This window comes from Eupeodes corollae, chromosome 1 (genome assembly GCF_945859685.1).
Source record: "Eupeodes corollae chromosome 1, idEupCoro1.1, whole genome shotgun sequence".
Classification (NCBI taxonomy): Eukaryota; Metazoa; Arthropoda; class Insecta; order Diptera; family Syrphidae; genus Eupeodes; species Eupeodes corollae.
The window spans coordinates 296296273-296312096 of NC_079147.1; the positions used below are offsets into that span (position 1 = coordinate 296296273).

The 15824-nt window shown below is 30.8% G+C and overlaps 1 protein-coding gene across 1 annotated transcript in view; it reads left to right on the forward strand.

Moving 5' to 3' along the window:
- Positions 1 to 15824, forward strand: part of LOC129940907 (ras-related protein Rap-1b-like) — a 113760-nt gene that overhangs the window by 50478 nt on the left and 47458 nt on the right. The window contains exons 2-3 of the mRNA XM_056049434.1: positions 8448 to 8830; positions 13344 to 13575. Coding sequence (XP_055905409.1) covers positions 8742 to 8830; positions 13344 to 13575 — 321 coding nt within the window. The 5' untranslated portion in view covers positions 8448 to 8741. The remainder of the gene's footprint in view (positions 1 to 8447; positions 8831 to 13343; positions 13576 to 15824) is intronic.

A 15824-nucleotide genomic window follows, 5' to 3' on the forward strand; every position in this document is an offset into this window, starting at 1 on the left:
ACAATGACAAGTCTTCAAAGTCAGAAGCGCTTTAAATTTTATTTGTTATCAGATTAAAACTGTTTTCATTTAATCATCAAAAAGATCAACAAAGCCGATGAGAATCACCACTTTAATTGTTCTCAAATCAAACATACAACTTACTCCTAACAAACATTTTTAATTTCTTATTCTTAGCAACAAATGCTTATTTCTCAGATGTGTGTGCGGAAGTTTCGTTATTCTGCATAAATGAAATACTCATAGAAACTCACGTCGTTGGGTTTAGAGTTTTTCTAATTTTCAAATTTGTATGAATTCAACTTAAGTACCATCAATCGCATACTAAAATTTAATAAAAATATAATAGCAAGTGTCAATTGCTTTTGGAAATTTTCGATTGACAAAATTCAAATCGCTTTTAATTTTACTTCATCTTTGATCATGATCACTCCCCTATTGATGTGAAAAAGTAAAGTATTTGAAACATTTGATACATAATAAAGGTATGAAGCAGTTCAATCGTAGAAAAATAAAATTTTAATTCAAAATCTACATAAATTATTAAATCTGGAGAAATAATGTTTAAAAGCAAATTCCTGAAATTTTATTAAATTCGTAAACTCTGATCTTTTAGCTAAAGAGTAAACTTTAGTAGAAAGGACGAATGATAAAAATGTGATTAAAACGTTTTGTTTAAATCTATTTTCTTATTTAATTTCTTTATTGTATTTTAATACCAACAAATTTTTAAAGTCTATTGCAAACGAACCATACAAAAAAATAACTATGAAAAACACAAACCCGTAATATTTATTTATATTATTCTATGGTCTACATTTAAATATTTGTACTGACATATTTTTGTTCAATAATATTTGTTTTTTGTTATGCTAAATATTGTAATGCTGCGTAGTCACTTACCAATAAAACGCGACCACCATGACTTTAACATACCACTAAATCCATTTAAATGTTGATCCACTATCCTTAGACGCATTACTCATTTATGCAACAAATAAAAATGATATTAATGTATTTTGTTTAATTTAATTAATGAAACACAATATAGGTTAAGCCTTGTTACATGTGTTACATAAAATTATCGAATATTCAATATCTACATACATATTTTGAAATCGCAACATTGCTTAAAATATGTATGTATTAACGCAGCTCACTAAACAAACCAACATTAATCAAAGACATGACGTGACGACAATATTAATTAATTTCGAAACAATTAAATAATTTATTGTTTGAAATAAATAGTATGACTTTAATTGAATTTCAAAAGGTTCGAAAGGTAATTTTATAGAATTCATCGGAAAAATAAATAAAATGGATACATGACAGAATATTTAGTGCGTAATTATTCATTGTTATATAATATGACGAAGCAACAAAAAGAAAATTAACCATAAACATAATTAAACAATAATATTAATTAATGTATATTTTGCATTAATGCTAACGGATAAATAAACTTAAATAGGCCAGTGTATAATTTCCAACCACATGACAGGATGAAGACAAATCAATCAACAAATCTACTTAACACCTAATTCAAAGCTAATTTAACAAACTACATTTTTTCTATTGAAAATAAAATTGTTATTTCAACAAAGAATACATAAATCCCTTAGGTTTAATTTTATTAAATTCTTTGAAGATAAACTTAAATAGCAATCTACTTAGCAATTCCAAGGGACACCAAAGAAAATGCCATTAGTCAAATTATACTAAACTTAGACACGAACAACATCTTATCCCATCGACCATCACATCGAAAATGGACTTTTGCACAAGAAAAAGGACATTCTTCATGTGTTTCTGTCTGTTCTGTTTCTTCTTTTGAATTCTTGATTACATCTCATCAATCAAAACACATTTGTATTTTTCTACATATTTTCGACTCTTATTTTCAACGAACACGAAAAAGGATCTAACACGAAATGACGTTAATTGCCAATCAGGAAAACCTTAATCGCTGTAATTTATTCCCAAAGAATATCCTTAAAGTATGCATAAAAGTACTATACACAAATTTAAGGTGTATGACTTATGTAGGTACGTTACTTGATGGAAAATTCTATCAAAGCTCATATGGGGAAGGAAAGTGAAAGTTTAGAAGATTCAATTGGATTGGTGGTGACAAATGTCTTACATCCTGAAAATATTCGATACACAAAACAGCCAAAAATAAAAGGAATCACTCCTTGTGATGTTATGATTGTGTTTCCTGAGAGACAATATAAAAAAAGAAACGTCAAAAGCCAAATTTTCATCATTTTTGTACAACTTCAAGATTCTATAAAGGATATGGTATTATTTTTATATGAAATATATGAACACACGATGTTATATTGAAACATGAGTGAAAAAGAGGCTCAAAAGTTAAAAAATAAAACATATTGTTGGTGAATATTTTTTGGAGAAAACAATTTTACGCAGCCATATGAAAACCCATAAAAGTGAAATTTATTTAGGTACACCATGGCGTATATATCATTTTTATACTGATTTCTTACTCCCACGTGATTGGAAACAAGAAAGTCGCATTATTAAAAATACCAACAAAAATCAGAAAAAAATAAACATGATTTTCCGTGTGCTGACATCTTAAGATCTCATATGAAAACTCTCATGAAAAGTCATATACCTTATGGAAAACTTGGTAAGAAATTGAATAATGAATAAAGAACTTACTCGCAGAAAGATGGAATGGGATTTTTAAAAGGAACTGATGTTGACTCATTTGTCATATTTATACCTTCTTTGAATATATACATATGTGTGTTTTTAACATGCATATACAATGTAATATTTCAAAGATTAAATTAAAACAAATATTTTATCGGTCTTTAAGGTAAACTTTAAAAGTTTCCCTTTTAAAATATTTCCAATTTATGTTAAAAGTTTGAGTTGATATTGAAATTTTGTTAGGATATTTGTTTTTAAATATTTTTTTAATGTAAATTTTAAAAAAATAGAAAAATCTTTATAAATAACTTTTAGAAAATTTTCTCAAACAAATCTTAAAATCGTTTCAAAATAGAATAGAATTTATAAAGAACTTTAAAAAATCAACTGATACTTTTTTTTTGTAAATAGTGATTACTTTAATGTTTACTTTATTTTATTCACTGTCAAAATTAAGTTTGAAACGGCAAGTGTTGAAATTTTTTATATAAAATACAAATACGGATACATTTTTAAATTGCTATCATAATTTGAATTATCAATTCATATTTATGTGAAGACTTAACTTCTGCCAAAAATTCTTTTTCATGTGTTAAACCAAAGTAGATGAGGACGATTTTAATGTACACAATTCTTCATTGCTTCAAAATTCGGGCCAGACAACATCCGATGGAGTGTGTTCTGAGATCTTCGCTGAGTTGAACCAACTAAATCAGCTGGTCGGCGAGCCCACTCGAATATCGGACGTGGTAGGTCGAGCAGAAAACACTCTTGACTTGTTTCTTACCTCTGACCCTGATGAGTACACTGTTAGTGCTCTATCTCCTCTAGACACATCTGACCATTGCGTTTTATTTCGTGTCAAAACTCTCCTATTAAAAAACATGGGGAATTCTTAATCTTCAACGCTGGCAAAACCACTGCGTAATAGGTGCACTGGTGATCCCTTGGTTCATCTCACCGAACAGTGAAGCAAATCTTTACATCGCTTTCGAGAAAGTAAGATTATTGCACTTGATATTTCAAAAGGACTTGATAAGGTATGGCATCAGGCTCTCTTATCGTAAATGTGTGCTTTCGGTTCATTGGATTAGTAATTACCTTTCGAATCGTTCAAACAAGTTGTGTTGGATGGATTCAAGTCTAGAAACCACGCAATAAATGCTGGTGCGCCCCAGGGCTCTGTTCTTTGTCCAACACTCTTTCTCATTGTTATTAATGATCTCCTGTCTGCAACTTCTAGCCCAATACATTGTTTCGCTGATGATAGTAGTCTTAGTTTTTTATTCAGATTCGCATTCTCCTTCTTCTGATGTAGAACTGTAACGACAAAATATGATGAGCTCATTAAATTCCGACCTAAACAGCATTGTACAATGGGGAATAAGAAACCGCGTATAATTAAATGCTTGGAAAACGCAAACTGTCTTTTATCGTTTAAGCGAGATATCCATTGCCATTATCCATAGATGGTACTGGCATCGAGGAGACTGAACATCTCGATATTCTCGGTATGTGTATCACCAATCACCTTTTGTGGAACGATCACATACGCGATGTTGCCAAAAATACTTCAAGATGGGTTTTCTAAGGCGATGCAAGAAGTTTTTCTCCCCATCTAATCTGGGGGAGACCTTTATATGTATAGCTTGAGTATAACTCTCATATCTGGGCTGGTGCTCCTGTAACATACTTCAGCATCTTGGAAAGTGTTGAACTTAGAGCATTTAGATTAATTGGTGATATTTCCATCATAAGATCATTTACGTCGTTTAAACATTGTCGAAATGTTTCTTGTCTCACCATTTCTTACAGTTATTTGTTTGTGCTCTAGAGAAATAGCCAATTGCATTCCTTCCCTTAAACAGCTCAACCGTAATACTCGCTCTTCTAGGAATGCTTATCATAATACCATCGAGCCCAAGTTCGGTCGTACTGTCCAGTACAGGGATTCGTTCTTTAGAAACTGCTTAAAGAGTTAGTGTCATTTTTACAAAATGGCATCCTTAGAGTTGTAAGCTAGTCCGTACAAGGACGATTTCATTAAGTTAAGTTCTTTATACAAGCTACCTATTGAAACCTCGTCCTTGAAGTTGAATAAACAAACAGCATTTTCAAACATTTCAAAACTTATTCTATTTTCAAAGTTTATGAATTCGAGTTTAGCAAAATTATTTTCATCTTCTAAAAAATAGTAACGTTGATCTAAATACGTTTCAAAATTTAAGTAAATGTTGTGGAAGTCTTGAATTGGATGTCTTCTTATGTGAACTTGTATTCGTTGATTTTTTAAAATGATTTTCGTTTTTAACAGAAATTCTATAAAGAACTCTGAAAACCAGCAAAATTTCGTTCTTTGGAAAAGTTTGTTCTTTCGAAAACTGTCAAATGAAAAACACACTTAAATCGTTTTGAATTTCAAGTTAGAAGTTTTTGTAATTGGTTAGATTGTTCATATTTTAAATGTTGACATCACGTTCAGGGGTCTCTAGAATCCTTTATTTTATAATACCTTTTTTTTTGTCAATTTACAATCTTTTTTATACAAACTGATAGATTTTTAAGCAATCCTTTTTAAAGTTTCCAGGTCCTTATAGTCTATATCAAAGGTTTGTTTGTAAGATGTATGTCAAATATATGTTCTTATTTCTGTTAGCCATATCTTAAGAAGCGGAGGAATATTGCCTTCAAAAAAATTGTGATTTATAAAAAGATGCAGAAATGACTTTGGAAAACAATTTCGTTGTTTTTTTTGTACTGTAAAAGTTTAAAAAACAAATAAAATGAGGCTTTGATGCAGCCCACACTGATAACATTTAATCCCGTCTGTCGATTTGTCTGAACTAAAAGTTTAGTAGGTTTTCGTGTTTTGTTAAAAAAAAATGTCTTAAAAAATTAAAAATTGTCAACAATATTTGATGAAATTGTTTGATTTCAAAATCTATTTTTGTAAACGAAATTCTTTGTAGAAAATCATTTTTTTCTTATTTTAGTAGTATTTCTTAAAAGATTTTATATCTAAACAAATACAGATTGGATTTTTCTAAGAAAATTAAGCACGGCATGAAATAACTTTAAAGTCAATATCTCCATTTATTGGGGAGATTTCAAGAACCGAACATTAATTTTTATCAATTTTGCCGCCTGTTTTTTGTTTATTTTAATAAAAATTTGTTGAATGTTGAAAACTGTATTTTCTGTTAAATAAAATAAGTTTGAAGCCAAAATCTTCAATTTTTGAAAAGAGTCGAAAATCAATTTTTACCAACTTTTGTAAAATTTTCTTTTATGTTTTATTTTTTGTAAAAAAACTGTCAATTCGATTTTTCACAAAATTTTTCCAAATATTGAAAACCAATATTTATCATAAGATAAACTTAGTTGAAAGCTGTAATCTCAAATGTTTAAAAAGATATTTGAGCCGAAATCAATCTTTACCAACTTTTATTAATGTTTTTCTTAGGTTTTTATTTTTTAGTAAGAAAACTATGGATTCGATATTTCTCAAAATTTTACTGAATGTTGACAACAATATTTCTTATAAAATAAAATAAGTTGAAACCCATAATTTCAAGTTTTTTAAAAGATATTTGAGTAAAAAATCAATTTTTACCAACTTTGAGTCGTCTTTTTCTTAGGTTTTTATTTTTTATTTAAAAAGTTGTCGATTTGATTTTTTTAAATTTAACCAGATTCATGTATTAAAAAAATTTTTTTCGTTGCATAAAATTGTTTTCGAGATAAAACCATTTTTTATTTGGAAAATATTCGAATTGACAAATTTTGTTTCAGTTTTTTAAATTATAAAAAAAAACCGTTAACTACATCTTTTTCCAAAATATATTTGTTTGACATCACGTCACATTTTATAATATAAAATTTAATTCAAGATTCTTCCGTCATTGGTTTGTGAGATATTTAGGGTTAACCAAAATGTTCAACTTTTTTTTAAACTACCTGCTGCTCTTTCTGCATCTTTCCGCCTTATTATCTGTATAACAACATTTATTTGAAGTCAATATCTCTGCTGGTTCGACAAATGTCAACATTTTCAATTCGAAAAATTGGAACGATTACAATAACAATAGGAAGTTAAAAATATGTGAACATTTATCGATTTTTAGAAACTAATTATATTAAATTAAGATTTTTTAGCAACACAAAAGGCGTTTACTATTTGAAGACACACTCTTTTAATATAGTTTATAGTTCTTTGGATTTAGTTCTATTGAAGTCCTAATAAATAACAAATTATTTGGAAAAATGCACTTATAAAAGAAGAATACAAAAATCAATAGAACACAGCTTAAATATTTTATAAATTTTAATATTGTGTTTTTATAAACAAAAAAAAACACGAAATTTAACACAAAGAAAAACAAAAAGTCGTCTTCCCTTAATCACAAAGAAATCACTGAACTATAATAAATCAGTATTCATCCACGATAGCATATTTTCCTTTTTTTTTTAATTTTTCTTATTTCATGCAGTATTCACATCCGTCTTTGTATAACCTACGAAGCTCAACATTGTACATTCTCCTATCCTCCTTAATTGAAAAATCTAAAGCAACTGAAAAAACTAATTATCCTAACAAAACAAAGATCATTATTAAAAAACAAAAAAATACTTGCAACTAAATTCAAAACGGCTAATCCCCGACCTTATTGTTCTATTCTTTTCCTTTGGGTGTTGAAGGTTCTATTTTTTATCCCTTAACGGCGAGTATGGATGCTATGTCAACAAAAAAAAAATTAATTAAATTTTACTTTCGAACATTGAGTCCTTAAGACAAATTTTGAAAAAATGGTTTCTCTTCGCCATTGTCTATTTTTCGGGTATCAAATATTATTTTGGCCAAAATTCTTTAGTTTTTACTTATAAAGGATTTACCTTGATTTTGTTACTGAACTCAATTTATGAGAAATAAATCTGTCAAATATTTATTTTACTCATAACTTATTTTTTAATTTACTCAAATAGTCTTTATTTCCAAGAAATATCCTTATTTGTGTGTATGTTGAATAAATTATGGTTTGACAAGTCGATAAAAATCTCCCCAAAATTAAATCCTCTAAATCCTTAAATTGTACCCCAGTTAAGGTAAATATTGCTTCAGTTAAATTATTTCAACAGAACCTTTATGCTTTTCAGTGATTTAGTAATAATTTAAAGAAAGAAACGAAATATTGTTTGACTTAGTTATGTATTGTACAGTCTATCCTGAAATCCTGAAATTTTACCTCAAGGCTTTTGATTTTTTTTTAATTAATTATATTTTTTGAGTAAAATCCAAATCCGGCTTAGGGTTTAGTGTTTTTTGTTTTAAACTTAATTTTCTATGTTTTCTGTTAATTGGAATAGAAGATCCTTCCTTACTATAAAAAAAAGTATCTAACAATGATATTGTTTGAAGTAAAAATGGATTGTTGATTTTAATCAGGATTCAGGAAAGAATAATTTGAATAAAAGGAGAAGGTCACAATGAAAGTTAAATTTGGGTACAAACAAAAATTAAAATTAAATCCCAATCCGAAGGCGATGACTCTATGTTGTATATGAAAACACTCTAAATTGCTTGGGGCTCTTTATATATACTTACCCTACTGAACCAATTAAATTTGCAAAAAGGACTTTATTTGGCAATGAGAAGATGTTGGCATAGGATTTAAGCATATTTGATACAAAATAAAAGTTTTCAATGTGATAAATATTCAAATGTGTTTCTTAACTATGTTTCTTTTTGTTTTTTTTTTTCCTTACAGATTTGCACATTAAATAAATCTGTCCTCAGAGACAACTTAAAGGACTTTTCTAAGCTTAAATAATCAAAAAATAAAATAAACCAAAAACTATTCCTCATCAAGTGCGTCAACAACTCCCAAAATAACTTCCATATAAAACAAACAAACAAACATACATATCTATTACTTTCAAGGACGTCCATTCATCTTAAGGATTATAATATAAATTTCATCAACTAACCTCACGAAACTTTGAGAGTTTCCACATACACAACATATTTATACATAAAGTCCATCATAAAACCGGACACAAATATGAAAGGAAGACATTTAAGGAGACGATTCAGTCTACAGCCTTCGTTTATGAACAAGGACGACAATGAAGATAAACAAAAACGAGATAAGTAAGTTATAAGGATATTAACACTATTATTCATATATCTACAAAACATCCTTGTAAATATATAGAAAACGTAAATAAAAGGACTTCACATCACATACGAGCGTATATACGAGTAGAGAGGTATTGTAATCTTATACATGAGAGATAAATTGAAATAAGTAGATTATTATATCTTTGGAGGCTTAAATTATTTTGATGACATAGAAATGATCTAGTATATGTTTTAGCTTGTTTAGATTAGGTACGTGGAGTGTCTATATTTTATGTGGATGTTAACTTTTCTAATTAACCTGTTGATTAAACTAAACAAAGTATACTGTGTTTCTTTTATTTTTGTTCAAAACAAAGATAAGTTCAAAAGAATGCAGCTTAAGGACGTCAGAAGAAATACTATTAACTTAAGTATTTAATCATTTGATCCTTGGACTTGGTTTGAGGGAGATTACACCGAGAATGAAATTCCAATTCCGATGAAGAATGAGAGTCTTTTAGAAACGTGTGCCCTTGTTTTCTTGATGAGATTTTTCTTGGCTCTTTGTTTGAACTTTGAGACAAATTAAATCTATATCAGCTTTTGTGAAGTCCTGAATTCTTTGTTACAAGAAATTTTTACATTTATATTAGACTGGTCCAAAAAATCGAGTATTTTTTCTTAGAATATTGTATAAAGGAAAACATTCATGCTTTTTTAAAATTTTATAATTCTTTTAAATTATGTTCTCAAAACTTTGAAAAATTGGGATTCAAAATTAATCAATACATATTTTTTAAAAAGATTCAACGTTTTACGAAATACTTTCTTTTAGCTAACAATTTTCGTGAAAAAGGTTTTTGAATACTAAAAAATCAATATTCAAATGAATAAGTTCATTTATTTCGTGGTTTCAAGTTTGTAACGCTGGCATTTGACACCTGTTGAACTCAGCTGTCATTTGAATTGTCATAATATTAGTTGAATATTTGAAATTGAAAGTAGTGAACTGTTTTAAGATTGCATAATGCGTTTGAATCAAATCAATAACACTAAATACAAAAGTTCTCTAACTCTTTGCCATTATGTAGGTCATCATAATCGATTGACAACCCAAATAAAAATTGCACCAATCATTGAGGCAATTTTTAACAGCTGTCTATTTCTGGTATTTTTAACAGCTATCGATTCCCTCGATATGGTGAAAAGTAAAAGTTATTTTTATAAGCAAAGCAGGATCACAAGTCAACCCTTAAGATCAACGATCTATATGTCTATCATCATTCCTTCATAATTGATGATATCCATTTAAGGACAAATATTGATACAAGACTTCTAGAAAAATCAGTGGAAACGTTGTTACACACACTAGTACGCACCATCGAAAACTTCCTCCATCATAGAGAGTTTACTATGGTTGCTTTCCTTGACATCAAAGAAGCTTTTAACAACGTGGACACATCTGCACTAACATCTCTGAACGTATTGGGTTCGTTTGGGAAGTTAATTAATTTAATGCTAGCAGAATAATTAGCTCAAAACTGAGCAACTCTTCTGCTAAAAAAGTTGTTAAAAGATGGACACCGCAAGGTGGTGTTCTATCCCCTATTCTGTAGGACCTGATTTTACATTTTATCCAAATGATCTGGATGCGGAGGTTTTTAGAGTGAATGTCTATGCTAATGATGACGTTGCTAACAGCGGTTTCAGGAAAGCATCTTAGCACTTTAAAATAACTTTTACAAAATGCCTTAGACAAACTAATTATTTAGGCTCATCGGTGTAGACTGGGTGTTAACCCCCACAAAAACTAATTAGTCCCATTTAAATTGTTTAGTCAAAAGTATGTATTTAAGTCTTAAAAAAAAAACTAAATTGAAAACACATTACACAAGAAAGAGTCAAAAAGTATAATGTTGTTCTCTTTTCTTACAAAAAAGCTGTTGGTAATAAATGGGCTTTATAACTCCGAATAACGCATTGGTTATACACATCGGTAATCACACCGATTTGAATGTATGGTATCGACGATTTTCTTCTTCGTTCGATTAGAAATTTTCTTTCGAACCGTTCAATACAAGTTGTTTTGGAAAGATTGAAGTCTGAAACCCATAAAATAATTTTTTTGGCGTGTCTCAGGGCTCCGTTTTGTCTCCGACCCTTTTCCAAATTTATATAAATGATCTCCTGTCTGCTACTTCTAATCCAATTCATTGTTTAGCTGACGATAGCACTCTTAGGTTTTCTAATTCATTTCCAGACTCACAAATGTGGAATTCTTTGCCAAGCACTATATTTCCCTATTGTTGCAATGTTCAGTAATTCAAAATCAGTATACATGTACACCGACACCTATAATCCAACCCTTATCTTTTTTTCTAATGGGCACACTGTGTCTTTGCTATATTAAAGGTATAAAATACCCTTTAAGTGTTCGGTAATTATTGAAAAAATTATGGTCTGGAAGTTTGGTGGATTGCTTTAGAAAAAGCTATAAGCCGCTACAAAATAAATAAAATAAAACGTTCAGCTTGCTTATGCGGATTTCTTCGCATGTCCTAATTTCCGAAACTGACACCCTTACAGGTTGGTAAAGTTGTTTACTCTGAAAGAATGAAATTAAGAAATTAAGTCTTTCATTCCGCCAATCATTTTAGCGTGTTAGAGGCGGAACTTTTAGCGATAAAAGAAATCTTGTCTTGGCTTAAAGAAAACATCTGATATTCGTATTTTCTCAGATGGTCAGCCGCTCTCAAATCTCTATAAACTCTATAATAGTCCATAACTGTCGATCATCTCTTAAGGAGATTGCATAACAGTTTAACATTCATGTTTGCTGGGTGCCGGACCATACAAATATTTCAGGAAATCTCGAGGCAGACAAACTTACCGGGAGTGATACAGTACAACTCATTCTACCAAGTCAAACAGCAGGTGAAATAACATTATAAAGTGTCAGTTCACAAAAAAAACATCTAGCCTACACTTGATCTAAAGCAATCAAGAAGCTCGCTATCCCTAAGCCGATTGCACAAAGAGGAAGAAATAGTTCTTCACCTCCTCCGTACATGCATTGCTGTAGCTCAAAAGCGCAAGAATTCCCTAGAAGAATTCTCTTATAAAGATCTAAACGGTATTAAGCATAACAACATAATCATTCTTTCACGTTTCGTAATTGGCTCAAACGGTGTCATTGAGCTTAGAAGAAAGCCACAATATTTATGTGGTCCCACAAAAGATCCTTAAACTGGCCTAAGTGTGACTTACTCCATCTTGGAAAGCCCCTTTCACTTATCCTTGTATTCCGCAAACAAAGCAATACTTACATACTTAAATAATGGATAAACTTGTCCTTAATTCGAATCTCACCTTACAAATTTTATATCAGATCAATTTTTTAAGGTATTTCTCTTTAAAAATGTTAAATACGGAGTTTTTAAGGCTAAGAAAATAAAGTTTATATCAAAATGAGTATTTTTGTATACATATAGAAGAAATAAATCACATTATGGCCAAAAATAAAGCTTTACTATTAAAAAGCCAAAAAGTTCCAAAACTATTTCGGGCAAGTGGCCGCAGCGGCTGGTTTAATCCAAATGGCACCTGTCAAATAGATCAATTGCAAGAAGCGTATTGTTAGATTGAAAACCACAAGTTTTAAAAAAATATCTGATAAAATTTAACTGATGTCCATGAAGCTATTGGTTTGTAATATTTTTCGGATAAATCATAAATTTCATTTTCGAATTGCTCTCATGAAAAAACCAATCACTCAATTTTAAATTTAATGCAATCTTTGATTAGGATTCTAAATCACTTGAACCGTTGAGAAGTTTCAAAACTTTAAGTTCGACAAAATGAAACTATTTCAAAATCTTGCTATGGGAAGTTAATAATCTTACATCATCGATACTCCTTGAAATAAATCGACATTCTTAAATTTTTTTGAAACCATCACATAACTCAGAATTCAATTTAATTTGATGAAGGCACATCAAAAAGCACGCATTAAGAAAATACATTATTTCTTTAGAGTATTCGACAACATCAGGAATGTTGTTTATTACAACATGTGACTTTAAGCTAAGAACTGAGATGTTTTAAGCCGATTGCATTGTGGATAGACCAACTCCGACAAAAAACTATTTTTCAAAAATAAATTTGAAAAACCCTCCAGTCACAGCTTTTGTTTCGTTTTCTCTCAAAAGAACTTGCTAATATCTCACGCTCCTTAATAAGCTCTTCTGACATTTTACAGAACAAAACTAAATTGTGACCTTTAGGTCCATATCCCAGATTTTCTTGTTCTCACCAAAACCACATTTTAAAAAGAAAACACTCTAAACCTAGATAGATCTAAGGAAGCTCAATGGAACCATAGTCTTAACTATCATAATCATTATCATCATCATCATCATCATCAGCATCATCATCATCAACGTCATAATCATCCAGGCACTCAAGGGTCATCCCTTGTCCTTGCCCATCATCATACAGTAATTTTTCATTGTACACTTTTGTTTCCTTTCACCTTTTCGTATAGAGTTGGACGACATAATGCAGTTGACGACAGTGTAAGCCCGTCAAATGCCCGGCACAAAATTGTCGTAATGGGTTCGGCCAAAGTAGGAAAAACCTCCATCATCAACCAGTTTCTCTACAACACATTCTCTACGAAATACAAAAGGACAATCGAGGAGATGCATCAAGGGAACTTTTCAATAGCTGGAGTCAGCCTAACGTTGGATATACTTGATACAGCTGGATCCTATGAGGTGAGTTATATTTTTTATTATTTCTTAGAACAAAACAAAGTTCCTTCCACTTTATTCAAAACATTCAAGTCACAGTGCAGGCGATAAGAAAAATAAAACAAACAAAAATATTACATTTTCACCTCGAGGATACAGCGTTTTATTTTGTATTTCTCGAGGGAAGTTTTCAACTATATTCACTCTCGTTCTTCTTCCTTGCAGAAGTTATTTATGACAGGATAAGGGTATTGTGAGCATCATATACTTATAGACGTATGACGTAGGTGTATTACTCTGGTAGTTAGAATTTTCACGCCAGCCAACAGTGAGGCTTTTCTGTGTAAATCACTTGAGAGATGGTTTTTCTTTTCTCTTAATAAATACACTGCACGTCATTTGATTGAGGACTTATCGTTTTCTAAAGCTAAGTAAAGACGATTGAAATATTACAATCTTGAAGATCAGATGATTACAAAAATTGTTACAAATGTCATACAATTGTTAAAATTTACAATTTGTTTGTGTCAATACTGTCAGAAATGACTTTTTCAGTCATTGTCAGGCGTCAATTGAAACTGTCGAATAATTTTGCTAAATACATCTGAATGTTATTGAAAATTCGTTCCTAACTAACTTACTTATATTTTATAAAAATAAAAATAAATTGGGTGACGGAACAGTCCGTTTGAGAACTAGGGCCTAGTGACAACTCTCAACCATTCCTGTGTGCGATAACTGTTGTCAGGGATGGAAGGGACCTACAGTTCTAAGCCGAATCCGAACGGCTAATTTGAGAAAGCACTTTTCATGAAAAGAATTACTCTTGGAGAATTTGTCAATTCCTCGCAAGAAGCAGTACCCGTAAAAAACCTTTTGGTGGCATAGGCAGGGATCGAACTTTCGACCTTTCGCATGACAGTCCAACGCACTTTTTTTTTTTTTATAATTCATTTTTATTAATTCATTCTTAAACCTATCTTAAAGCTAGACAAAAATTCATAAAACCAGCCTAATTATCCATAACTTACAACTAACTTAATGGTCCCATACGGACACTCTAAGCTAAACTATAACACTAATTACTAATGCCTTTCGGCCTTAATATCTATTTTACTTCATTTAAATTTTATTTCATTTATTTTTGTATTTATTAGAAAATTTGAACAAAAAACTAATATCAATATCCTTTTTTTTATTTATTTTTACTTACAAAGTACTTAAAATAAGGTCCTTAAATAAAACTTAAAACTAACTAAAACTACCTATTCTACCTATAAACTACTTAAAACTAGAACAACCACAGCAGCAAATCTAACTATCTAACATTTTTTTTTTCATATTTTGTTGTCTTTTTTTATTTTTTTTTTTATTCCATGTTTTCTTTTTTTTATTTTAATGTTTTTTTTTTTTTGTTTTTTTTTTTTTATTTTTTGTATTTTTTTTATTGTTTTTTTTTTTTTTCTATTTCTTTTTGTGCCACCATGCCTATTCTACTTAAAACTAAACCCTAAAACTATAAAACAAGTATGTAAGCCGGCCAAGGCTTAAAACCCCATCCCGACTACCCACTATCAAGTGCCGATTGAAGCCACCAAAACTGGTTCTCCTGCTTCACCCTATCAGTTCGGTCCCGTTCGGACACAGCCCTACTGAACCGAAGGAGCTCTGCTCCGCCTTGTGCCATGACGTCCCGATTGTACAGGAGTCGCCTGTCCACGGTTCTTCGTCTGACGTGGTAGATTAACGGAACTGCCAATCTATCCTGTATCAGACCGCATCTATCTAAAAAGAGGAATGCCTCTGGTGGAATGAAGCCGCCCAAGCGTGCACTTTCAAAATACTCGTCGTTCGGATAGAACGCCCCGAAAATTAAATTGTTGGTCGAAGACATAGTTCTTGCAATGTGACCTCGAATGAGTTTTATCACGAAATTGTCAATTCTGTTGATTCGAGCCCCGTTGTATAGGACCTCGTTGGAATAGTAATGCACATAAGAAGATTCGGCTGTTCGATATAAGCCGGTACAGCGTCGTAAACACTGCCGCTCGAACACCCGAAACTTCTCCATCTGGGAAGGGGCAACTTTAAACCACACAGGACAACCATAAACGATCATTGGCCGTATGAGGGCCATGTAGCAAATTACCTTCACTCTGGGGTCAAGCCAACTGCTAAAAAACAGCCGTTTCGTCAGAGCGAAGGCTCCTCTGGCCCTGGTCAGAGCAGCATTTATATGTCTGTCGAAATATAAATACTGATCTAACCAGATA